General features: G+C 38.9%; 2 protein-coding genes across 2 annotated transcripts; both read left to right on the top strand.

The window, feature by feature from the left end:
• The first annotated feature begins 770 nt into the window (after window positions 1-770).
• On the top strand, window positions 771-18,475 carry LOC122660475 (ceramide synthase LOH2). The gene is made up of 6 exons (XM_043855797.1): window positions 771-1,122; window positions 5,125-5,333; window positions 13,592-13,747; window positions 17,493-17,678; window positions 17,817-17,995; window positions 18,384-18,475. Exons 1-6 carry the CDS (start codon window positions 976-978, stop codon window positions 18,401-18,403), a joined length of 897 nt encoding a protein of 298 aa, XP_043711732.1. The 5' UTR covers window positions 771-975; the 3' UTR covers window positions 18,404-18,475.
• A 5,433-nt stretch (window positions 18,476-23,908) lies between these two features.
• On the top strand, window positions 23,909-27,341 carry LOC122658933 (alpha-amylase). The gene is made up of 4 exons (XM_043854095.1): window positions 23,909-24,016; window positions 24,112-24,244; window positions 25,348-26,153; window positions 26,864-27,341. The coding sequence occupies exons 1-4, from the start codon at window positions 23,924-23,926 to the stop codon at window positions 27,116-27,118; spliced, it is 1,287 nt and encodes a 428-aa protein (XP_043710030.1). The 5' UTR covers window positions 23,909-23,923; the 3' UTR covers window positions 27,119-27,341.
• The last annotated feature ends 511 nt before the right edge of the window (window positions 27,342-27,852 follow it).

Genomic DNA, 27,852 nt, shown 5'->3' with positions numbered 1-27,852 from the left:
AAAGCCCGTTTATAGTCCATTTTGCTTAGCCCGACACATTTATAGCCCGTTTAGCTAGATTATTGGTAACCCGATTAAGGACCGGTACCCAACCGACCGTTTATAAACGAGATCATGCCTAGCATATGAAGTCCGATTACTTAAACGGGCCAATCACACTGTGAGGTCCTAAAGTGGGGAAGCCAGATTAGGCCCAATCGAAACCGGCTTGGCCCGGCACCCTACTCTCACATGTAGCTAACCCAAGCATGGTTTTGGTTAAATTTGGAGCGAGTTGGTCTGGTTCAAGTTGGAGCAAGTGGGTCCTATTGCTACATTCCTGAGTCACTTCTGAGTCTCTCTCATCCCCATGTGCAGTGGACGGTTCCTTTTACAAGTTGTGGGTCAAAGTTTTTTTTGACCGGTTAGGTTAAAATAAGAAAAGAAATGAATTGGAATGAGCAAGGGACAGGGAGTGATTTTGTGACTTTAGGTGTTTTGACTGTTTGTTGGTAATGCTGGAATGCTGTTAACGGGACACACACAACCGTAAAAGTAAAACCAACAAATCCATCGTTTTGAGAGATAAAGATGGAGAGATAAATAAAGATTGGAGTGATTCCCAATTTCCATTTGATTAGATCCATACCCTCACTGGTCCACTCTATCTTTGAGTCATTCCAGTTGCTGCTTTTGCGTCTTTCTTCTGTCTTTCCTTCTGTGTGTGTGTGTGTGTTTGTGAAATTCCAACTTTCGACGGCGGATTTGTTATTCTGCAGGTGTCTCTGTCTTACTTCGTCACTCGTTGGTTCTCACTGGTAATGCAGATTAGGGCAAATCAAATCTTGTCCTGCTCTGCTCTCGCAGCTTTTGGATGAGACATCACTAAATGGGAAGGAAGAATGTTTCGTTTCGTATCGCACGTTGATATTATCCTCATTAATGTCGGAGAGATCTAACCGTATTGGCGGCAGTTATTGTTGATCCATTTAGTTGATGCTTCTCTCCCAATTCCCGCTTTCTCTCATGGACTCGATCTGGAGTCACCCTGGCATTCCCGACTCTTGGCATTTCCTCATTGCTATCTACTTCGCCTTCGCTTTCGTTTTGGCTAGGTTCCTCTTGGACAGCTTCTTCTTTCGTGTGAGGTTCTCGGATCCTTCTTTTTTTTTTGTCCATATTATGAATGCTTTAGGCAGAAGCTTCGATTTCATTCTGGTACAATGGGATTTGAGTTCAATAAGTGAGTGTTTGCTTCTTTATTACATTTGGGCTATGGAATCTTAAAGTCAGGTCCTTTAATTCTGACGACCCAATTTGTATTATGAGCTGAGTGCAATAGTTAGGTGAAAGCGCATATAGAGGAAAGATGTAATTGACTCTACAAGGACATTTAAAAGCTTAATTTTGATGGTATCTCCTTCGATAAACTTTCTGTGCAGAAATTATTATTAGAGATTGTTTTGGGTTTTGAAGATTTCCTTGAGTCCCTTAGATTAGATTGATCTCATCGCATCTGAGATGTTGGCTCATCATTGTTGTCTTACCCTATTTATGTTGTAAAATTGATTCTTTTTGCTAGAACATAGGCCTCCAATTTGGTACTGTGTCCCTAATTAACCATTAACATGATCGTTCATATTTTAGATAGATGCCAAGGCATACTGCTTTTCTATGAGTCAACTGACTAGTGACTGATACACATAGCCTATCTATCTCTTTTCATTCGTCATTCTCTTTATTGTTTCTCTTGCTGGCTGTTTATTGGGTATAATGCAAAAGAGGAATGTAGTTGAGGCACTGAAGTTGAAAGCAAATTAGGAGTTCATTTATTCTCCAAGGCATTCTGTTATTCAAGTTGATTAAGACTTTGAGGAAGTTAGTCCTAAGTCCTTTGTTTTGAAAATTAACATGTTATGTTTCATCATAGAAACATTGTTATTGCATCCTGTGGTAGTTAGACTCATCTTTCTTGCTGCTTCTATTTTTTGATGAAACCCTAAGGTTGGATCAACTAGCTCTTCTAGGTTTTCTCCTTATACAAAACTGACATAGTATCTCCTGCCAATGAATAGGGAGTGTACTACATTAGGTGGGAAGGCCGTAATTTATTCCTTATGTATGATTTCTTGTGTTCTACATGAATCTTGAAGTTTCTTGGTTGGTTTATTGAATGAACAGGTGATAGGAGGAATTCTTCAGTGTGGATGATTTAGGAGGCTGTTGAAAGTTTAGATCTTGGGTTAGAAATGTAAAAGGAATATTCATTATTTGGAGAGAACAACTATTATAGATTAGAAAATATTGGGGTTCACAAGATCTACTTATATTGTGAAAGAAATTGATTCTTGGCCAGACAAACAGTTCAGAAAAATGGTAGTACTAACCACAAACTGAAGGATTGGCAGACAACATATGAAATAGAAAAAGCAACTTCATTCACTCCAAGTAACATTTTATTTCTTAATTTCAATCATAAAATCAATAAAAAATGAAATGCCTAATACTTCTTTCATAGACTTGAGTTCTATTCCCTCTAGGAACATTTTCTTTCTACTTTTTTTTGTGTGTGTGTTGGGGGGGGGGGTGAGAGAGGGAGCTAAAGCTCTTTAACATGTTATCACAGGCTTAAGATCTAATGAAAGATGCTTTGTGTTTTGTTGTGTGACCTAGTACAACTGTAAAAGACAGCTATCCAGCAAATTTTTCTTTTTGAACAGAACCAGAAAATTTTATTAAGCAAAATCCAGAGAGGAGAAACTCCTCCCAAAAGACAGTGTTTACAATACACAAAGATGGGCTAAGCTTCCAAATCTGGGAAAGCCCCAAACAAGTAGCTCCTTGAGCTAGAATATGAGCTTCCCTGTTGACATTACAGGAGATGAAATGAAACGAAACAAAAGAAAAACCTGAAATCAAAGAAAGGATATGCAATTGGCCAATAGATAAAAAGGTGGAGGTCTAGCTGCCATATTATAAGCCTGTTCCATACTTGGGTCGAATCTGGGTTGTGGCCCTGTAAAAGCCCATATCTAGTGATAAAATAAGGTTCATTGGTTCTGATTCAAAATATTTTTTTCTTTTAGCTTTTACAGGACTAATTAGCTGTTGATGCTTCCTTGGCCAGCTCCCACTCCTTGCTTGAAATTGTGCTAACATAGTTTTAGATTCTTCCATCTAAATTTATCAGAATTCTCTTAACTTCCTTACTAGTACTTCCTTTCATACTGCTGAACAAAATATGGCACCATGTCTGAAATCCCTGCATCATTGCTCATCCCCTGCAGAGGAAATTTCTTTATTTCATCCACCTAGAAAGAGCTATATCTGATAACGGGTGTATTTTTTCTGTTATGAAATTTATTCAGACTTCTTTTAGTTTTTGGACTCTGCTCTGAGTAATGATTTTGTTTCTTGCTGGTAAAGATAGGTAACATTGTCTGTTCTGATAAGGTTTTGTTGCTTTTGTGTTGTAATACTCAACTCAACTCAACTCAAATCAACCTTATCCCAACTAAATGGAGTCGGATACATGGATCTTGTTTGCCCCATCAACTTTTTCAAAGCCATACTGGTTACTAGTGCTATGCATGTCTTTCCTTACCACTTCACTTAGAGTCATTTAGGCCTACCCATTGTTCTTTTAGTTCCTCCAATCTGAATCGTATCACCCGTCTTTATTGGAGCATTCAAAGGCCTCCGTTGCTGATTTCCATCCACCTCAAACGGCTTTCTCTCAACTTATCATGTATTGGAGGTACTCCTAAATTAGCTCTAATTTCTTCATTCCTTGTTTTATTTTTTTCTAGTTTTATCACTCACCCATCTCAACATCCTCATTTCAGTGAGACTTAAGTTTATTTTATATATTGTTATTCCACTGCCCAACATTCATGATGCAGGGTGGCAGTACCTCACCTACAGTTTCAAGAATACGAAGAACTAGGGTTCTTCATTAGAGCCTTTTGGCTTGACAGGACTATGTCCTTACCAGATCATGGGCTTTTATTTTGTATAAGAGTCTTGTTGTGGTTGTTAAGTAGACTCCTATTATGTTTAGATAATTCCTTTACCTAGTGTGGGATGTTTACTTTCAGATTTTGGTTTACTATTTGGGTTATTATTGTTATTAGCAAGTAGGAGTCCCTATTCCTATCGGTTGGACAGTTACCTAAACTGATAAGGACTGCATTACTAGTTTTATTTAAAGAATAAGCTGTAAGGGCCTTGCCCACGATTATGATTATTGATGAATGGATTGGCTTTCGTTGTCTTGCTGCTGAGAGAATCAGTGAGTTGTGAGAGACAGTGAGAGAGTGAGAAACTCTGGTTTGATTGGATGGAATCTGATCAAGGCCTTCAGTGAGAAATCAATATCCCCATTGTTGCTGCTCTGTTTTGTTCAAGTAAGTTTCTGTTTATCTTTCCCTTGATTGGAACTGCTGCATTGTCTTTGAATCTCTAGTTCTGGTGGAATAATCTTTAAGTAATCAACTAATATTCATAGTAGATCTGTTAGTGCCTATCTTATATCCAAAACTCAATTGGAATACTCCAGTGGATGCTTTGTTTTGGGGCATTCTTGATCAGATATGTGATCCATCCTAGAGGAGATCTAATCATTAGATCTTGGGGATATTTTGGGGCGTTATAGACTGACATTCGATCAAGGTTTTGGACAGATCAGACACTCTGATCTGGTGTTACAGGAAATTTCCAAATCTGGGAATTTTTTTGTCTGGTTCTGAAGATTCAACTTTTGTTCTAATCCAACTGTTGGGTTATCATTAAACTTTGGGGATTTAAACTACTGCTTGTATGCTACGCTTGGCCAGACTTGGACCGTAGTCTGTTTTGATTTTGACTTCTAGAAACTTCTCTAAATATGGTTTTGTGATCATCTGTGATCCTGTTAAGGGTGGTTTTCTGAACCCTTGTGTTTCAGCATACCAATCCCCATCAATTGCTCCATAATTCATTGCTGGCCGTATAACTCTCCTATAAACCTTTGACCTTTAAAGGATTAAATGAATATTTGTGTAGTAACACTGAATATGCTTAATCAGCGATCACTTGTCTTTTCCTTTCTTTCTTTTATTTTTTTTATTGAATTCCTTACCTGGTTTCTTAATGTTTATTTTTCAGAGGCTGGCCATCTGGTCATTGAGTAGTGGAGCTGTTACAGTGAAGATCAATGAGGCTAAGCAGGCAAAGATTGCGAAGATCTCAGAGTCTATGTGGAAACTAACATACTATGCCGCGGTACAAGTTTGCATTCTTACAATTACATACCATGAACCCTGGTTCAGGGATACAAAAGAATACTTCAGAGGCTGGCCAAACCAAGAGCTTAAGTGAGTTATGGGTTTTTCTTCATCTTTTGTTCGAGATACTGGATGAATGCATCTATTTGTTGAATGCGCATGTTGTTTGGTGGGCAAACGCCTATTTATTGTCCTATACCTTTTTGAGTTGCGTTTTTGTTTTTGGCAGTCATAGTTGAGATGCATTAAATCATTAGTATAGAATAGAAGCATTGTGCATCTAGCTGGCTGTTACCAAATGGGTTAAACTATATTTTTCAGGTTTCCCTCTTTTTGAACAACCCAGTGAGCAGTGTGTGATTTTACGTTTGGGCATTGTACTAGCTGTCGTGCTTGTCTTGGAGTTTCATGAATACTTGGGAAGCAAGAATGTATCTCTATCATTTTCTCTATAATGAATAACAAATTGCGAACCAAGACCTAACGTATCTAATGAAGATAGAGAAAAACAGGGTACAGGCTCCAAGTTACAAGAAAATGCGAGAACCATTTAAGTAGAGTGTGGAGTGCAAAAGTAATGTAGTCCTAGAATAGGTGATAATCCTACTAGGAGCCAATTGGAATCAAGCTTTGGTCAAGCCTGCTGTTTAGGGCTGATTAGGGGCTGTTTTAGGGCAAAATTAGGGTTTAGGATGGGAATTTGGGAATGGGGTTTATAGGGTTTTAATCTGCAGGTTTAGAGGGTCATTATGGTATAAAAATATCTGGATTTGGTTAGGTTTCAAAATTCTGCAGATTTAGGGTTAGGGTTCCGGGTTTTTAAAATTAGGAAAATAGCCAAAACTGGGGTTTACAGTAGGATTCAGGGGCAGGGCTTAAGGTCGAGTGTTAGAGGGACTAGGGGGAAGGTTCGGCTGCAGCAGGGAGGTTTTCTGATGGCTGAATATGTCCCAGCAGAAAATTAGGGTTTTTTAGGGTTTAAAGGATAAGAGGGATTTTAGGGTTTGGCTGGACAGAATGGGCAGCAAGTCTGGTCGAGTGGGGGAGATGGTGTGGGAAGGCTGTGCTCTGATTTTGGTGTAAAACCGAGGTAGGATGATGGCTGGATAATGCCTAAATGATCTAGGGTTTTGGAAATTCAAATAGAAAAACAAGAGGGATCAAATGGGGGAGGGAAGGAAACTAAAAACAGAAATTTAAATCTCAACTTACTATAGGATTCCACCGGCAGCAAGTTAAGGGATGAAGGATGAAATCACCTTCGAAGAGAGACCCTCCCAGCCGTCACGGCGTAAGGAGTCGTAGGATTCCACCCACCCTTCCACCTTGATGTACCCACAAGGATGCAAACACTCTTGAAGAGCAAGGAGCAGCAGCAGCAGTCAGCCAGCAGCAGAAAACAGTCTTTTAATTCAAATTTCAATTGTGGGGGAGCCTCCCACGATCTCTTATATTTATAATAAGGCCATAGACCAATTCCTACTACAAATTAAATGCCTCTCCTTCACAAAAACGTGGAAGGGAGAGGTTTAAGTCTAATTAATTACTTAAAATAGTATAATGACTTAACTACCCCTACTAACTTAAAAATAAAAGAATCTAACTTAGAACAATTAACTTAAGTGAAGATTCCATACTAGCCAATAGGATATAAGAACCTATTAGCCAATAGGAACATTTCACTTAAATTAGACCAATTGAACCAATTGGATGCAACCAATTTAAGCCGGTTCAATCTAAAAAACAGAAAAATAACTAAGTATGGAAAAATAGAAATCCTAGCCTGCGGCTCCCTATTTAAACCCTAAGTTTAGGGTTTCTTCTTCTTCTTCTTCCTTCTTGGAGCTGCATCAAAAATCCCACCCTACTTGGAGGTCTTGAGTTCAAGTCTCATGGTTCTCATTTTCCCCGGCCCCATATAATAGGTACTTATCCAAAAAAAAAAAAAAAGGTGTCTTTACCATTTCCCAACTAGAATTTCTCTCTTGTTTCAGTGATCACATGTAAGCAAAAGGAATTAGAATGAAATAGAGAGAGCTGGTCCTAGACAAAGACCGGGCCTGCCAAACTTATGTAATATTAGCCATTGAAGTATGATGTTCCATTGGGATTTGCTAAATGTATATCGTGAGGGGGACTCCTAACCTTATTATGTCGGTTTAGTTAGCTGGTTATGTTGGTTTTGTTATTAGCTAGAATTATTTGTTATGTTTGGGTTTAGTCTAGTAGAGTCTTAATGTGAAATGTGTCTTGGGGATCTACTTGTTTTTGTTTCCTAGTTGGACTCTAATCTTAATAACAATTTAAGTCATTGGCCTAGGCCATGATAGGATTCCATTCTGAATCCTACTGTGGCTCTAGGGGTTCAGCTCTTCTCCATCGATCTTGTCTTCCCTTTCTCCTTCTTCTCTCTCTCTCTTCAAGCTTGGTAAGTATTGATGGTAAGTTTCTCTGCTGTTACATGGTATCAGAGCAATTTTAAATCAGTACCTCTTCTTCTATCTCTGGTTCGATAGTCTCTTAGAGACCTTTTCTCATGGTTGCCGCAACCTATGCTGCCATACATACTATATGAGACTCTAGTTAATGGTTACATGAAAATAAACTAGAGTCTCCTTGCACATACTGCCTACTTCTGGGTTTTCCATGAAGGTATTCATCTACAGGAGTTGAATTCATCAACAAAGGCATGCAGCACCTTGTTTTTTTACGTTTCTGGGGAGAAGTTATGGTTACAATTAATCCAGATCTAACTATTAGATCTGACTGAGACTTCGAGGCATTGAAAACCTTGTGTAGGCCCTTTGACTGGTGTTTAAGGCAGATCCCAGCTTTTCATTTGGTACAATTAAAAATCTCCCAAGAAGCAGCATGTGGTACTCTCCAAATCTGTCCATCAGATCTGCTTGAGGTTTTAAGGCATTAAAGCCCTCTCTGGATACGTCTTTCGACCCAAGTGGGAGGCTGATTCAGACCCCTTATTGGCTGGTGGTATTCTGTTTTTTGATCCGTTCTGGCAGTATCGATATTTGCCAGATTGGGAGATCCATCCATCAGATCTCCTTGATATTCTAGGGAATTTTTGCCCTTATTAGTGAGGTCCTTCAATTAAGTTGGGGTCCATCTGACCCCTGGTTCCTCTGTTCTTACAAATCACCCAAAGTCTGTGTGTTTGAAGGTCAGACTTCAACTTTTTTGTTGCTGGTACTGGATTTTCATTATTCAGTGTGTCCAATTGTGGGGTTTGCATCCCTAATTACTCCACTAGTTTTCTCCAGGCTTGGAGACCAATATCATATTGTCTACGGTAATATTTTGGTGAAGATTTCTTGGCTGGACAGCGGTGTTCTTACATATCTCATTGAGTTGGTGGTTTATTTGCTACTGCTTTATCCTCTGTTATCTGGTGTTCCAATCAATATCTCCTTCTGCACATTATGAGTGATTCAAAACCCCCCCCATGGACTCTTTCAACGTCCAAATTACTTGTGTCAAACTTAAGGGTGCATCAAATTACTTACTTTGTGCCCAGGCTGTTAGAGTACAGTTCACTGCCAAATGGAAAATTCCTGACTAAACTACCCCTGCTACAACTGCTACTGTATATCCGGAATGGATAGCTAATAATGCTACTGTACTCTGTTGGTTGTGGAACAATATAGAACCTTCTGTGGCTGCCAATGATGTTTCATACCACAGCTAAGGGTGTTTGGGATGACCTCAATGAAACGTATTCTCAGGTAAGAATATGTCCAGGGTATCTGACTTATGAAAAGTTCTTCTCCTTCAAGTAGAGTGGTAAATCCATTGGTGACTATTATGGTTCCTTGAAAGTTGAAAGGCATGTGGGAAGAACTCAATGTGTACCAACCTCTCTCTATAGATATTGAAATCCTACATCTCAACATTATACAAAATTTTTATTTAGATTAGACCCCAACCTTAAACCGATGATTCAGTGAAAAGCCAAATGCTTGCCAGTGAGAAGATACCATCCCTGGATGAGATAATTTGTCAGATACAGCATAGCGTGTCTCCCTCCTTCACCAATTTGACTTGACCTCATCTAGAAATAATTCTTCATTAGTTTCAAATAGTGGGTGTCATGGCTGTGGCACTGGTTTCTCTGGAAGAAGTCGTGGTTCATGAGGAGGCTGAGGCTGTGGTGGTTGTCAAGCAGAGGACAGCCACTGGATCAAGTTATGCGTCAGTGTACTCACTGTGATCAGATGAATCACACTGCTAATACATGTTGGTCTAAGCATGGTAAACTTGAGTGCACTCAACAACTATAAGCATATTGAGGTACGATCAACAAGGTGATATGTTTACTAAGGCACTGTTTAGACCTGCCCTTCTTAATGGTTGTTCCAAGCTGGGTATGGGGAGATATATATACTTTAGCTTGAGAGGGAGTGTTAAAAGTGTTTGACTTCATGTAATATGGGTACTTTGTTATTATCTTGTATTGTGTTTTATCCCTTTTACCTCCCTCGACTACCTTATATTAGCATGGGGGTATGTGTGCAATTTCCCATATTATAAGCAAGAGAATGAATATAGGGGAAAGAAATTGATTCTCTCCCCAAGCTATTACCATGCAACCTTCTCTCGTTCTAGTCTTCTTTTGCTCTCTTTCACTACTCTAAACGTCAACTTGCTATTAAAGCATCTGATTCTGGTTTGAGAGTCGAGCTACAAGTTCTTCGCTTCCTTTCTCTCACTTTGAAATCCTAGGTAACAAAGGGGTTCCAAGGAAGAGGCTGCCATTTGAAAATTCTGAAGATATCATGATATACGTCTTTGATGAAGATGTTGAAGCACCAATAGAGGTTCTCATGTGAGGACTTGGCTGTTTGGAGCTCAAATCAAAGAGTGCCTGAACAGGGGAGTTTACTTCCACTCCTGTACTCTCTTTCTCTCTCTCTTATCGACTGATAACAAGAGCTGGGACATGCAATATTAGAATCCCCCAGGGGTCCTCTTTCTATCTCCCATGCCCTTGGTTGCTAACTCTTGCTGTTCTTCCACAACTCAAAACTCAACAGATTGTTCTGCTGTCCAGATCTGCAAGTAAGCTTTATTTGACTAAATTTGATTGCCTTATACCATTGATGGATGCTGGTGTTTGCTGAATCTTGTGAGGATCGTAATGTATGTCATGTTTGCCCATGTTTATGTGATGAAGTACACAATTGCTTATATTGTTTAAATTATCGGTCCGTATCGTATCAGTCATGGTTATCAAGGCGGGAAGGCGACCATGGCGTTTTAGAGGGTCAAAAAGCAAGGCGACATCGCCATGGTGGCAAGGTGCCCGCCTAGGCATCCAAGGTGCCTGGACGCCATGGTGACACCTTCATAACTATGGTATTAGCTGTTACGTATTAGTATCGGTCGGTGCCGGTACGTATCTTTTTTTTTTTTTTTTAGAAAATAGTATGTCTTGATTGATATCGTATTGTATCGGTCGATACGGCCGATATGATACGATACGGACCGATACTTACCCTAATTATCAAGGCGGGGAAGGTGACCATGGCGTTTAGAGGGTCAAAAATCAAGGTGACACCGCCATGACAGCAAGACGCCCGCCTAGGCGCCCAAGGCGACCAAAGAGCCTGGACGCCATGGCGTTGCCTTGATAACTATGATACTTACGATACGTATGTTAAAGGGTTCTCGGTCTATATCGGCCGATATGGCTCGATACATATACCGATATGGTCAATACCAACCGATACACATCAATACAGCCATTATAGGCCCATGCGACTATCAGGCTATAATTTTGTTTTTGAGATCAGAGATAAAAGGAGAATTCATAGAAAAAGGTAGGTTTAAGAAAAACTTTATCTGTGTTTAAATCATGGTTTTAATCCTTTTCTTTTGCTATAAATCGATATATTTAGGTAAAACTAACTTAGTTGATGCATCAAACTTGATCATTGCAAGGATTTGTACTCAAATCAATGAAAGTCTCGTCTTGTTATATGTTGTTCTCCATTTTAGTGTTTATTCATGATACATGTTATATATTGCTTACGAATATTGTTTTTTGCTCCAAAAGTGTATTTCCATGTGTATCTATAGTGTATGATATGTGTCTCCGATATGATACTTAAAATCACCCTTCTGATACGATACCTGAACCGATACCGATACTTTAAACCTTGGTTTCTTGAATAATTTTTGTGTCGTAGTATGTTCTCTTGTGCCTGCAAGTAGATAGATTGTGTGAGGGAAGGAGACAGGGTAGTTTGTGTACTCTCCATATAGTGTAGATATACAACCAGCTTCCCTGAGTGTTTTTATCAGAATATGTTTGAGGTTAGTGGCTCAATGGAAGCCTCCAACGGTGGCTCTGCTGGTGTTAATCCCAACATTGTTGCTTCTGAAAACCCAAATATTCAGATCTCCATTGTAAAGCTGGACAATGGAACCTATCTAGATTGGTCTCCCTCTGTGAAGCTATCCTTGCGGAGTTTGGGGAAGCTCGGTTATTTTTTCTATGAAGCCAGAAATTGGTAGGAAGTTTATAAGGAAACAGCCAAGGAGATCTGGGGCAGTGTTTTTTTATGATGGAAAAAAATCTTGGTCTACAGTTGCAGTTTCGACTGAGATATCTCGCTTTCGCCAGCTACTGAGACGAGATGGCCAATGACTCCAAAAAAATCCCTGGTTTTGAGACTCATCTCGACCTGTTTTGAGCAGGTTTCAACCGAAACACCATACTTTGCAAGTTTCAACTTGAACACCTATATAAATAAATTCACTAATACCCATCGAAACTCGAGGAGACCTGGCTCGAAATCAGGATAGACACTTATTTATGCCAAATATCATTAGTTATTTTCATATATTTAAGATATAATTCAAAAATAAGCAAATACCCCCTATTTGAATCCAATAAAAATAATTAAAAAATCAAATTCCAAAAGGATAAAAAGTCAACCCCCCCAGTTAAAGAACAAAAACTGGACTTTCGGCGGTAGCTGAAATTTTCAACTTCCTAATGCTGGGTTTTCTCTCAAATCTAAAACTTCCACCACTCTTAATATGGTAAAACATTGCTAAAAACCAAAATAGTGGTAAAATATTCATTTGTTTTGATTTCAAAAAAGATATTTTCATTTAGAGCAATTTCGACAACATTCACACACACACACACACACCAAATAATGTGCTTAAATCTGAATCTGATTATATTGAAGGAGTGACATTCCGGTCAAACCTTATTTGGTGTGTGTGAATGTTGTCGAAATTGCTCTGAATGAAAATATATATTTTTGGATTCAAAACAAATGAATATTTTCCTGCTCTTTTGGTTTTTAGTAATGTTTTACCATATTAAGAATTGTGAAAGTTTTAGATTTGAGAGAAAACCCAGCATTAGGAAGATGAAAATTTCAGCTACTGCCAAAAGTCCAGTTTTTGTTCTTTAACTGGAGGGGGTGGTGGATTTTTTATCCTTTTGGAATTTTATTTTTTAACTATTTTTATTGGATTCAAATAGGGGAGTATTTGCTTATTTATGAACAATATATTAAGTAAATGAAATAACAAATATAAAAAATATTTACTAAGTAAGGGTCAAGGCGTTCAATCCACTAAGGCGACAGCCACCCAGACCCAGAAAAATTCGCCTAGGTGGTACCTTGACAACTATGATCATGAGTCTTTTTGGTTGAAAAGAAGAGTATCCTCTCTCTCTCTCTCTCTCTCTCTCCCTCTGTGTGTGTGTGTGTGTATCTGTTTGTCTCTCTGTGCATTGGAAGTTTGGAACCAATTACAACTAAGTGGCATAACCAGTGGGAATCCTTTTAGTGTTTAGCGCAGTGACCCTATACATTTGGCCTATCCAGTCTCCAATTATATAAAACTAACCCTTGGCCTTGGTCCTCCCAACAAATTTCGACTTACTATAGGCAGGATCATAAGGAGATCCAGATCAGGTAGACTTCATAGTTTACTGGCTGACAGAGATATGCATTTATATAATTTATTACAAATTTGATCACAATGGTTCTAAGATTGGTGGCTTAAGAAACTATTACCAGTTTCTTTTCTTCTATTCTTGGCATCCTAGTGACCATGTTTCCTCAATGTTATCAACTGCTACATCTCTATTGATGATTTTCTTGTCAAAGTTGTGCATATCTGTTGTGAGAACCTTCTTTATGTTTGTCACTAGACATGCAGCCTTGATGTTGCAACTACATGTTCAACTCAATTTTGCTACATGCTTGGAGCTGATTAAAGTATATTTCCAAGTTCATAATTAATTGCATATTTCTATATATATTTTTTGGATTCTTTTAGTTAAGCTAACAAACTTATTTGTTTAGGTTCCCTTTGAAGCTTTTCTACATGTGCCAATGTGGGTTCTATATCTACAGCATTGCTGCTCTTCTTAGATGGGAGACTCGAAGGAAGGATTTCAGTATTATGATGTCTCATCATATAATCACGGTTATTCTGATTGGATACTCATACATTACAAGGTATTATTCTTTGCATTTAATTGATGTGCACAAATTTGTAATTGTTTTTCACATTATTGAGGTTAACCTAATCACATGCTGCAAACATTTTTTTCCTAATTTTTTGGGATTTTAATTACCCATTTTATGCTTGGAGGAGCAATGCCCTCCATGGAGAATTGAACTTATATTCTATTTTCTGCCGTTGATTAGTTGAGAATGAATTGAAGCATAATCATTTGATTTCTTTTGCATAAATATTGTAAATTGTTGGTAGTGGCATACCACAGTGTCTAGTTTTATGTCTTGGAGATTGTTGTGCCATTGATTGGTTGAGAATGAATTTGAAGCATAATCATTTGATTTCTTTTGTATAAATATTGTAATTTATATTGTAATTTGTAATTGTTGGTAGTGGCATACCACAGTGTCTAGTTTTATGCGTTGGAGAATGTTGTGTTGTATCTGTAGTATTGCTTTGTATATCAGTCCAAGATAGATTTCACTTGTTCTCAATAATGCATAATGGAAGAATGCCTTGAGATCATGGGTACACTGATAACAAAGAGAACTATCATTTATCACCTTCTGAAATTTATATCTTGAGGGTCAATTGGGGGTGGGGGAAGACTTGAGAGTGGAAGGTTTATCTTGGGATGCAATTTGCAAGACACTGTTGCTTGAGAGGAAGATTTGAAGGGGATGAAACGAAGATGGTCCTATTCAATATGAGGAATGATAAATCTCTCTAGGGCTGGGTGGGAGTCTTGAAGTCTTGATGGGTTATCTTCTTTTTTTTCTCCTTAGGTGGTAGGAGACAAAATTTATTAATCATTTGAAAGTGTACAACCAACAAACTAAAAAGAGTGTCCCAGTGCAATAGGCTCCTGCTACTGCAGGGTCTGGGAGGGGCAAATGTATGCAGCCTTACCCCCTGCTTCGCAGGAGATGCTGTTTCCAAGTACAACCAACAAACTCAAGATTTAAAAAAATAAATAAATAAATAAGAAGGACAGGAAAAAATAGAACACCTTCAACCACCCCTAAAACCTCCAACAACTAATTTCCATTAGCCAAAAACAATCCATGCATGTTGCATAAAAGAACCACCACCAACATAGCCTCTGACCCTAAGAGATGCCTAACCCTAAATGGCTAAGATATCTCTTGAGCTAAAGCTTCACTTCAAAAATCCTCTGTTTCTCTTCCTTTACCTCTTAAGGGTTGCCAGTTGTTTTTATGAGCAAAGGTTAGATGGAGGATGAAAAGGAGGAAGGAAAAGAGGGAGGAAAGGACAGAGCAGATCCTTCTTTATTATTATTACTAAAACAGACATACAAGAGACTAATTTCACCCCCTATACTTTGGATATAAATTTCTAGGAGAAATGTTTCCTGTAACATAGTGTACCACCCGGCCCAGACACCGCCAGGGGGGGCGAAATGACCGTCCCACCCCACCCCCATGAAAGGCGGAAATGACCGCCTGCCTGATGCTTCAGCGTGCTGCTCCCATTGGCCTGCGTGTGCCACGTTCCCCCATAGGAAACACTTCCCCAAATTTATAATGCTTATGCTAAGATACTTGATCAATAACCATTCCCACCCCCCCCCTCCCCGACAAAAAACAAAGGAGAACAAAAAAGAATAAAAAGGAAATTTTATTTTGTGTTCACTTGCTAGGTTTAGATTCTGTGCTTAACCATTTGCATATTTTCTGTCTTTGAGTGTTCCCACTGATTTGCGTACAGAAGGAAGCAGTGTCCCACCCAATAGGGTTGGCTTCGAGGTGGGACTGAGAAACACAGCCATTGGCATTTAGCATGGTGATGGACGGCAATTGTATCTTAGGTACATGTAGATATGTTTTGTGCCAGTCAATGTATGGAGCACTTGGATCAATCAGGTTTAAGCAAGCTCTTATCTCTGAAGTGTGTACTCAAATCCAGATTATTATAAATTCTTGGGCAGGCTGGTTCCCTTGAGGAAAGTGGCATATAATATCAGTCTTTAGGGTAGATTGTGCTTATTTACCTCTTAGGGCTCAACAGGCTGTGGAACTGACAGTAATAAACTGCACACCTTAGTGTTGAAGGGCTTGATAGCCTGGAGGATAGTGTAAGCCTGACATGGTTCCAAAAAGCAAATGTATGTTGTAATACTTGCATAGACAACAACAACGAACTCAGCCATATCCCAACTTAATGGGGTCGACTACATGGATCCAAACAAAAAGGATGGAAAACAGAGTTCTAACCAAAAAGGGAAACAAAGATGGGAAAAGAGGGATGAAAGATGGGAAATAAATAGAAAAATGAAAAATTGAAGATGAAAGATAGTAAGAGGAAAGAGGCACAGCCCAGCACGTCAGGAGATTCTCAGCTAAATGGGGTCTGCGACATGGATCTTTGCTCTCCAATAGGCTTTGTCCAAGGTCATACTTGGTACAAGACCTAGACTATGCATGTCCTTCCTCATCACTTCTCTTATGGTCATTTTAGGTCTGCCCCTAGCTCTTTTAGCTCCTTCAATTGGAATCATATCACTCCTCCTTACTGGGGCGTCCCTAGGCCTCAGTTGAAATGCACTTATGATAGTAGAAATGCATAATGTTGATGAAATATTTCATGTGTTGTATGGTATGTGTGGCTGTCGGTGGTGTATGAGGAGATATGTTATTGGCAAAAAAAAATTTGGGGAAAAAAAGGCTGCCTGGTCACATGGTTCCTGTGCCCAGACACAGGAGCACGTGAATTTATTGTCCCGCCCCCTATGAAGTCAAAAAAACCCTTCCATGATGATGCTCCTGCACACACTCTCATTGGCCCCCGCGCTGGTGCAGGGGCTACACGATCAGGCAGCGATCTCTTGCCATTTTTTTTTTTGGAAACCTTGATGACATTTTTGGATATATGTTGACTGGATACAATTTCTTCTGGAAACTCATGGTAAAACCTGTCTCATGTCAAGTCTTTTTGACTCGCAACTTCCATTGACTTCGAAGAGAGATTTTGCCAGTTAAAATCTAATATTCATCATAAATTTGAAGTTTTAGACTCTGATTATTTGAGACATCCTCAAATGTACACATTCAGATATTCTCCAGTGAAGATAGTTAGACTCATTAACTTGATTCTCAAATTCTGAAAATATTTTCAAAAACTAATTCTTAAGAGACATTTCTGAAGAATCAAAATCATTTTTGTGTAGCATGTTTGTATTTCTCCAGAAACAATTCTTGTTTGTGCATCACATATAGTTCCATCAACTATAACATCTCATAAAGAATTAGCAAAAGAACTTGTGAATTAAGTCCAACAAAAAAAAAACATAAGCAGCAAAGAATGAGAAGACCCTAGAGCAATCGGAACAAGATCTTATTGAAACAATTGATGTCGAAACTGGATGGGGAGGTACACAGCATGGCTCTAGTGAAGTTTGTTTCAGTCTACCTTTTTGAAGAACTTTCATCTCTGTTTTTTGAAAATTTTGAGATTTGTTGATGAGATCACTATAACCTGAAAACTTCATGTTATCTGTTAGATGCAAATTTTCCTCCTTTTCTGTTTTCTTTGAATTGCTTGCCTCAAAGCCATGACTGTAAATTGGAGCATTTCATTTACATGTTTATACACCTGTGCGATTGAAATCTTGTGCAGTGAAATATTAACTCTGAATTTGTGGAGAATTCCAAAAAAAAAAAAGGGCGTACCCAGTGCACGTGGCTCCCGCCAGTGAAATTAAAATTTATGTCACTTATCTTGCAGGTTTTTTCGGATTGGTTCAATTATTCTTGCTTTGCATGATACAAGTGATGTATTTATGGAAGCTGCTAAAATCTTCAAGTATTCTGGGAAAGAGTTTGCAGCTAGCTTGTTATTTGGGTTCTTTGCTGTCTCATGGCTCATGCTAAGGCTAATATTCTTTCCGTTTTGGGTTATTAAGACAACAAGGTTTGTTCATCCCTCTTTTATTTTTCTTGTTATCGTCATGCTTTTTCCCCCATCTTTTTGTTGAATCCTGACCTCATTAAATGCGCTGTAGTATTCTTCTTTCACTAGTTCATTTCTCATGGTTGGCATTTTTTCCAGCTATGATTTGTGTGAATACCTGATGCTATCGGAGACTTATCCCACGTCAGTGTACTATGTTTTCAATACGATGCTATTGATGCTACTTGTGTTCCACATGTACTGGTGGATTCTCATATGCTCCATGGTCTTGAGACAGCTGAAAAATAGAGGCAAAGTAGGAGAAGATATCCGATCAGGTAAGACCATCGCAGGCCTCAATCAGATAACCATTCTAAAGTCAGGAAACTATCACTTGTTTGTAGTTGGGAAATGTTCTAATTTCTTTAGAATCTGTCGTAGAGCTGCAACATTTCACCAAATATGGGCAATACTTCCCCAGACACACACACTCTCTCTCTCTCTCTCCGCTCCTTGTTTATCCATTTTGAGAGCCCTAAAGCTGCTGTGATTATAGGAGTACACCTATTGGTGTTAAAAAAACTGAGATTCCTGTTTCTAGATTTTTACCAGTGAATCATGGTCTGGCTACTCAACCTTCTTTTGGCAGAGAGAGGGCGTTTTATTTGGATTTACAAAGCCTATTTATTTGATTAGTTAAATGACATCTTATGGTTCCAAATACAGATTCAGAGGATGAAGACTAAGCGGAGATGAGAGTAATTTTGATGAATCATCCTTATTGTGGAGATATTCACATCTTTTTTAGTAGGAGGAGATATTCACGTCGACTAGCTCGTGGGTGTGGATATTATTGAATCAGCTTTTGAAAAGTTTGGACCTTTTGAAAGTCTAATTTTCATCTATTATTCTGTGTCATTTGCTTCAACAGAAAAAAAAAGCTGAAACCATCAAAGGATATTTATGCTTGGTCACCTTCAATGTAAATTAGTTCCTGTATAATATTTTCCCAAGATTTTTGGTGTTGAAACTATGAAAAATACAAAGTTGGTAGGTTGTAGTTGAAATTTTTTTTTCTTTTCTTCTTTGAAGTTCCCTTGTCCACTCCTAAACTCTCTCTCAAACTTACATTCTAACGAAGCCCAACCCTTGGATGATCAGTATCACACACATTACAAATCAATCGTGCTTAAACCTTCGGTCAGGCATGTTTCCAGTTCAAGTTTGGCGATTGAGCAACGCACTTAAAAGGCAGAACCCACGGAATGGTTTGAACCAGAACAGAATTAAGGGATGGGATCCCACACGAGCATTTCATAGTGACTACTACTCCATGTTGGGGGTGATGAGCTGAATAATGATCATGAAGCCAGTGTAGCCGTTGCTCAGCCTCAGAATGGAACACTTCTCTCTTCTTCGTGCCATTGATAATGCGATCTGAAATATTGACCCAAGTAACAAAACTGTAACTTCAATCACAGCTGCTAGTGCCTAAGAGGTTTCTAGTTCGAGACCCTACCCCAAAAAAAATTCAAAGTGTAACTTCATTGTTTGATAATAAAATAGTGTGGCTAATTCTCAAAAATATAACAATATAGGCGATAATTGTGGTGGTTTTGGTGATGGAGGGGATGGTGGAAAAAAAATCTTCTCCAATTCCCTAGAAGTGCAGTGCGGTGCAGCTCGGGGTTGAGAGCTCGGCACATGGAAGATGTTAAATCTAACAGTGCTGAGCTCGAGAAGAAAGAAAAAAAAAACTGGCCAATCAAGCTCAGAATCGTTGGATTTCTTCTACGTGTCGAACTCTCAACCCTGAACTGCACCGCACTACACTTTTAGGGAATTGGAGAGTATTTTAATCCAGGATGATGGCAGTGGCAGTGGTAGTGGGAAAGAGGAAGGAAATGGGCATATATGGGGGAAAGAAAGAGGTTGTCGGATAAAGATCCTCAGCAGTGTAAGATCTGGCGGTGTGGCTTTCATTGTATGCCATGTGAGCTCCAATCCACCATTGGATTGATGTTCATCACGTGGCGTGCAATGGAGTCCGCACTGCCAGTGCACCGCCAGATTGTGCATTGCAGAGGATTTTTTATCCGAGGTTGTCGGGGTGGATGAGGTGGTGGTGGTTGAGTCGGAGAAAATTTTGTCAGCTTGGGGATGTTCACAGCATGATTAAATGGATATTCTAGCTTGAGGGGAAGAACTCAACTTCTATAATTTTAAATTATTAAAATACCCCTCAGATGGTTAGTTGGACAAAATTAGTAAAATTGCATTGAAAAAGATTTGGAATTCATAAATTAGGTGTATTTTATCATAAAATTCATTATTTGAGAATAGTTTGAAACGATTTAATTTGGCATTATTTTATGTGTTTTTGGCTGTGTGGATCTCACACTTAAAAGGATTTGCAATCAAATTTTTTTTTTTGGCAAATTCAGTGCCTAAACTCTATAGCATTGTGTTGGTCAACTGGGTCAACTGAGGTTTGCTGGAGTGGTGTTATCATTGTTGGCAACCTTATTATCCATATTGGTGATGCGGCAGTGGTATTTGATGAGCTGGAAGAGCTGAAATGGTAAAATAGTCACCTACACGGCTATAAGGGTATTTTGATCATTTGGTAGGGTTACAGGGGTACTCGCACTTGAAGAACACCATTTAACAGCTTATTAAGTCCTTATTTAGTGTTTGGCAAAGGGGCGAAGTAGCAGGTGAAGGTTTCATATTGTTAAAGTTGTGATTTCATAGATTTGTGCAATGGCAGTGACTTTAAGGTCATTTTTGGAAGATTCAATGGCCTTTATGGGTGAAGTTGTCTTCATAAAAAATGAAGTTCGTCAAGTCACGGTTCCAACGCAACTGGTCTCACATCATTTCAATGTCGGATGAGAAAGTTACAGATTTTTCCGTGTTGATGCGCAAAAATGGAGCAAATCTGGCATAGGCAAAAGGTTTTATACTTAGCCAATTTTTTGGTCCTTTTTTTTGAAGTGCTACTGTCAACAGAGGTGTCCCATTGTTTTATAAAATTATAGAATCTTGGTGGCCGTTGGATTTTGCTCATCACGTCACTCTCTGATTGGCTTGCCCTTGATGATGCACGGTGCTATGCGATACACCATAACATTGTTCCTTAAGAGAATAATACGGTTGTTGAAATTTGAATTCTGATTTGAGTAAATGCTGTACAGTTGTCACCTCTTTTGGAATGTGATCTCTTGGCAAATCTTATCATGCCTTGCCGATCATCACAAATATCTTTGAATATTACAAATTCGTCCTCCACTTGCCATTTTTGTATCTTTCAACTTTGGAAGGTAATATCTCTCTCATTCGGAGTCCAAATCAATTGCCGTTTTTTTTTAAAGTGCATATTTTTTCAAGGAGAACATAGTGGAGACGTGAGAAAGAGCAGAAAAATTACAAAAACATAAAAAACGAAGAAAAACATTGCTTGAACAATCGAAGATGCTGTTTTGAACATTGGAGATCGTGCACGACATCAGGCAGGCTTCGAGCAGTGGGTTAGTCATGGGATTACTCAGGGAGAGGTAATCTTTTGTTTCACAAGTCCTATTTGATATTTAGAGTTTGATTCATATTGAAAGAATCCTAATTTTTGTTCATATTATTGGGAGGGACTTGTAATTGAATTTTTATATTCATATTGTAATTCCATTCAAGTTGGGGCTTGATTGGATTGGGGTTGTAGTCCTAGATTTCGTTGTTGCGAAGTTAGAAGCAGGTGTTGTAGCATCTGGGCTATTGTAGTAGTCAAACTCGAGTTGAGTATTTGAGAAAATACGAAACCCTTACAGGTATTCCTCCGTAGATGTAGGCAGCTTGGCCGAACCACGTATATTTGGTGTACTGTGTGCTTGTTATTTTGTTTTCGTATTCTTGGAGTGTGTTTGCTGCAGAGTGGTGGTGCATTGTCTGGTAGACCTGGCCACACAGGTCCACACAGTGGTTGCGAGGTGGACGTGCATGTGTGATTGATAATTACGGGACTGCCCCGGCCAATCTTTGTGTGTGATTGTTATTGCTACGAGATTGAGTTTGGAAGAATTTTTTAAGGCACTGATTCACCCCCCCCTCTCAGTGCACCTGGGATTATCACATTGGATAGTACTTGTTATTGTAAAAATTGGACTTCAAATTGAAACATATGACTTTTCACAGATTTAAAACAAAACAGAAAAAAAAAAAAAAAAAAAAAAAAAAAGAGAAAACAAAATTAAAAAAACACCGCATGTTAAAGACAATAATTTGAATCACTGATCGACCCACGAGTCGGCCTGGAGAATCGTAGGTTAACCCAAAAATTGACCCCGGTCAGTCAACAGTAGGCACATGGACCCCATGCGGGCACGTGACGGCCACGCACACATGTCGCTCATGTGGCCATTGAAAAAAAATAATAAAAATATTGGAAATGTTAGAAAAAAATTACCCAAAAAATGAAAAATTCTTATAAATAGGTGATCTCCCATTTGAAGCTTGAAAGGGAAGTTTTTTGAATTCTAGGGAACCTCAAATATAGTGAAAATTATCATAATGCGCCTGAGACCTTTAAAATCCCCCAAAAAAAACCCCATAAACTTCAAAGCTTAGAAGTCGGATTGAACTCCTCTTCAAGGAGCCCAACACCCAGGGGGGCATCCAGCCATTGGGCTGTGTCACACACATCCTGATGGTTGACTAGACACATGCCGGGATGTGTGTGGTACAGCCCAGCCCTTAGATGCAACCCATAAGGGTTTTCCCGTTCTTTGTACATAAACCCTTATGAGGGTTTCATGGAGTTTAAGTAGCTCTTCTGCTTCCAGGACAAATTCTCCTATTTGTGCCTCATAAAAAGAACTATCAGGTTGGTGTATCATTACCCTGATGATATAACATAATAAAAAGTTTTTCTATCTCAGATCATGGGCCGAAGGGAAGAGATAAAGAATACCAAGAAGACCCTTGGGCACTCCTTGGATGCTGGGTTCCCTGAAGAGGAGCCGGATCCTTAGAAGTCTTAGAAAATTGAATTATTTAAATTAAAAAAAAAAAAGAATTAAAATTGATTAACATTTCTAAAAACTTCTAAAAAATTTCTAAAATTGTAAAACAACTAAAGGGGAAAATCCTATAAATCCGTTCTAACCTGAGCTGTGCACGCCTTCTAGTATTTTTAGTTAGAAGTTTACTCCAATGAGAGGTTCTTGGATTTGGCAGAGCATATCTCATATCGTCCCTTCTTTGCGTAAATTGACATGTTGGAAAGTTGGTAATTAATGGGACATAAATATCTATTTGGGATGATTTTGGGCTGCAAGGTTAGTTAGGATTAAGAACAGATTAACAGAATGCCTGTACATAGGATTGTTCTCTCATTGATCTTCTGATTAACCTTCTCTTTTCTAGGGACCCACCCTCCTCATACTTTTTTGGATAAGAATTTATTTCTTTCCATTTTCTCTAGTACTTGTTACTTCCTTTGAATAGCTAGAAACCAATGCATCTTTTCTCACTATCTCCCCAAACCATACAAAATCCTGGAAAACATAAACAGTTTGGATATCTGATCAAAACTTCTTTTCCTTTTCTCCCCATCTTCCCCTACCATCTACTCGATCCAACTTTAAAATTGTCCCGAAAACATTAATTTATGATGGAAGTTCCATTGTCAAATCTGGTAATGCAAGATGGACATGTGTTGGTAATTTATGATCAATCTTTTATCTTTGCTTGTGCGGAATTTGGATTCACAGGAACAGCTCAAGAGGGTTTAAATCTTCTCCAATGTACCAATGGAAGCTACATTCGGATGGTTTATTGGGTGGGTCCGGAGACTCCCAACTCCTACCATCTAATTCTAATCCTATGTTCCAACGCTCATCAGGAGCGGAGTCTCATATAAGACCTCCGCTTCACGGGATCATCATAACTGTTTTTCGTGTACCAGATTTCTTGCCGTGTTAAAGTAGAAATACTGTTGTGGTTGTAAGAGTCTCTCTGGAGATTGAAGAATAGTCGCTCGAAGTCGAAGGGGAAAACTCTGTGTGAGCACAAGGTGGGTTTCTTACCAAACTTGCATTTCCTCAATTGAAAAGATCTTTATATGAGAGTCAAGTCAAGTAAACCTCCATGATTGACGGAGTCCCTCGATTGGATTTTTATTCCTATCTGCAATATATATATTTTTTTTCCTCTCATTCAGCCAGTCTATAAAATCGAATGGATGATCCTTTGATCGCAAGTAGGGAGAAAAGATGGGTCTTAATCTTTTTGCAGTGATCTTTGCTCTCTACCTCCTCCTGGTCTCTCTCCAGCCCACCTTCACTGTAGCCCAAGTATTATTTCAGGTATAATTATTATTTTTTCTGAGTACTTGTCATGGCTGATCCTTGTATTTTTAGATAAAATTATTTGAGTTGAATTATGGGTCTTTTATTTGCAGGGGTTTAATTGGGAATCATGGAAGAAGGAAGGAGGATGGTACAACTCACTGAGGAACTCTGTTCCTGATTTGGCAAACGCTGGGGTCACACATGTTTGGCTTCCTCCATCCTCTCAATCTGCTGCAGATCAAGGTATTAAGATTATTATTTCATCTCTCTTTAGAAATCTGCCTTGTACCTTTGATTAGGTGTAGCTGAATTGTCATGGTTTAACACAATGAATGCTCAATCTAGTGAATTTGCTTCAGAAAATTTCTAGTATCCCTGTCTGGTTTTATCAACCTGGGTCTTCTTTTGAGATGTCTGTCATGTCTCAGTAGTAATAAGATTAACATTGCCTAATAAGATTAATTGAACAAGTATGAAATGATGAGGACAACACTGATTAATTGAATTTCATTGTGGTTAGCAAATGGATATAGCCCAGTGAAAAGAATTTCGCAAGAATCAGTTAGAAGGAAGAAAAGGAGAGAAAAATTATGTGAATAATGCCCTAAGTGTTGAGATTTTGCTCTTTGACTGTTTGTGTAATTATCTTAGGACAACAAGTGTGAGCTGCTTTCATCATAAAAATAAATTTGTTTCTACTGTGTCTGAAATGAGGATTGCACACTCAGTCCACTTTCCTATCTCCTTCTATTTTAATATAATCAGATTCGAGCTTAAGCTTTCAATGAGTTAGAAGAAAATGCACCTTCCCTTTCCCTTTCATAGGAGACCTTGATGGCCCTTCAAGTCATTTTCATCTCTTTTGCATTGGGGAGGCTGACCCAGCTGAAGGGTTCAAGAAAGGATTGAAGATACTGGAAAGCCTTCTCACAACAACCCTTACTTTTGTGTCCTCGTTCCCAAGCCCTATATGTTTTGTTGAATTCCACTTTGAGCTCTCCTTTGCAGAGTTTCACAAGGAACAATTGGCTCAACAAGCCTTTGTTATTTCCTATGGTAGTCAACAAACCTTTGTTATTCTGTACTTCCTTCAAATACCCTCGAGATCCTCCCGCACCCCAAAAGGAGATACAACTCAGATTAAAGCTTGTGCAGATCCCAGACGATGACACAAAAGTAAGGTTTGGACTTTGGACAGAATGAAGCATTAGAAAAGTTTGAAGTTTTTAAATTTTGGAGTTATTTGGATTTTGGGCCTGTATTGAATCAATAGAACAGTTCTTCTAGTCCTCCTTCCCAAGTACCTTATCTTTTTCTTCTCCCAAATCTTATGTGTTTTTCTCCAGGGTATCTTCCAGGAAGATTGTATGATCTGAATGCATCAAAATATGGAAATCAGGATGAACTGAAGACACTGATAACGGCTTTTCATGACAAGGGAATCCAGTGCATCGCAGACATAGTCATAAACCATAGAACTGCAGAGAAGAAAGATGGGAGAGGGATATGGTGCATCTTCGAGGGAGGAACCCCCGACGATCGCCTCGACTGGGGACCATCCTTCATCTGTAGTGATGACACACAATATTCTGATGGCACAGGGAATCCTGACACAGGGGCTGCCTATGAAGCTGCTCCAGACATTGACCACCTCAACCCAAGAGTCCAAAGAGAGCTATCAGATTGGATGAATTGGCTGAAGACTGAAATTGGGTTTGATGGATGGAGATTTGATTTTGCAAGGGGATACTCTCCAGCTATAACCAAGGTCTATATGGAACAAACAAAGCCAAGTTTTGCAGTTGGAGAGGTTTGGAATTCTCTTTCTTATGATCAGGACGGAAAACCAGCGTATAACCAGGATTCACACCGTCATGAATTAGTGGAATGGGTACAAGCTGCAGGAGGGGTTGTGACAGCCTTTGATTTCACAACCAAAGGGATCCTCCAAACTGCGGTACAGGGAGAGCTGTGGCGGATGAAGGATTCAGAGGGAAGGCCACCAGGAATGATTGGGCTTTTGCCAAGCAATGGTGTAACTTTCATTGACAATCATGACACAGGATCCACACAGCAGATTTGGCCTTTTCCATCTGACAAAGTATTGCAGGGATATGTCTACATTCTCACTCACCCAGGGATACCTTCCATAGTAAGTTTTATGACTTGTTTTGGCTTTTCTTTTACTGGACAACTGATCTTGCTCCTTGGTTTCATTACAGGGATGTGTTACACTCCATTAACTTAAATAGTCATAAAGGGCGTACCCAGTGCACGAGGCTCCCGCCACTACGGGGTCTGGGGAGGGTCATAATGTACACAGCCTTACCCCTGCTTTCGCAGAGAGACTGTTTCCAAACTCGAACCCGTGACCACTTGGTCACAATGGAACAACCTTACCGTTGCACTAAGGCCCGCCCTCATTAACTTAAATAGTCATAATGTTTTTTAAACAAGTTTCATGCCTAGCATGCACCCTGTCACTAAACAAACATCTGCATGGGGAAGTGGAAGTAAATTTTCAAGTCCTCCCTTCTGATCCTAATATTTCCAATCCTGCTTTGAATTCAAACTTTAAAGCAAGTGGTGATTGGTGTTTGAGCCTCCCTTCCCTTGTCTAAGTTTGTTTTGGATTGGCATAGTACATGGCACTTTGCACATTTAGAACCCCCCACCCCCCCCAAAAAAAAAATAAAAAAAATAAAATAAATGTATTCCAGGTGTGATGAGCCATACCTCACTTTACCATTCAGTTCTAAAATCCAATTAGATGAGAGATGCTGATGTAGGCAGGAAAGACTTTCATGAATTTACTGTTGATATGCTACTTTTGTTAACTACTCTGGTTTTTTCTTTGTGTAGTTCTATGATCACTTCTTCGAATTTGGAATCAGGGAAAACATTCACACTTTGACTGCAATAAGGTCAAGGAATGGGATCAAACCAACTAGCACAGTTCGTATTCTTGCTTCTGAGTCTGATCTGTATGTAGCTATGATTGACGAGAAAGTTATTGCCAAGATTGGTTCAAGATATGAAGTTGGGAACATTATTCCCTCAACATTCCAGATTTCTACCTCTGGGGAGAGCTTCTGTGTGTGGGAGAAAAAACAGTGATGTGTTGCAGGTTGTCATTGAGATAACAATGATAGGCATAGGCAAAAGATATTTGGAAAAGGTACACCAACCAAAGTTGGTTTAAGAATAAGATCATTCACTTCACATTATGTTTAGGTCATAATACTGAAAGATGGTTGCTTAAAAGCTGTGATGCCGGGTGCAAATACAACTTATACATGTATTCTTAATGAAATAAAAGAGCTGGAATTAGTCTTTCAAATTTGAATAAAAGAAAATTCTTAGTCTGATACTTCTATATCACTTGATAATTGCTGGATCAGCAGTTTCGAATTGACTTGGCTGATGTTGTCCTTAAAACCATATTAATAACTTAACCAGACCAAAAAACCAGTACTTGGAGTTAGGTATATATATACTTTCTCTTAAGCCTGTGAATTCACTAAATTGCATTGGAAGCAGTGATTAGAGAAGTAATTTACATTCACACTAAATCTGGGAGTACATATCGAGGTTTCATATTCCACCCACAAAGATCTGGATAGACTACTAAAGAACTACTAGAAGGTGATAGATAAAGAGGGATATACCTGAAGTCATGGACCTCCCAAAAACAATTGGATGGTCTTGGGCTAGGGAAAAGCTTCGATCAAAACTCTGCTCTCCTTCTAGTCTCCTTCTAAGATTAGGTTGGAGGCAGATAAATACTTTAATGTTATTCGAAAGGCCAAATAGAAGAAAATGAACAGAATGAGCAATCAAACAATCAGTTA

This window comes from Telopea speciosissima, chromosome 4, assembly GCF_018873765.1.
Source record: "Telopea speciosissima isolate NSW1024214 ecotype Mountain lineage chromosome 4, Tspe_v1, whole genome shotgun sequence".
NCBI lineage: Eukaryota > Viridiplantae > Streptophyta > Magnoliopsida > Proteales > Proteaceae > Telopea > Telopea speciosissima.
The sequence above is the reverse complement of the archived record's forward strand: the minus strand, read 5'-3'. Positions and strand labels throughout refer to the sequence as shown.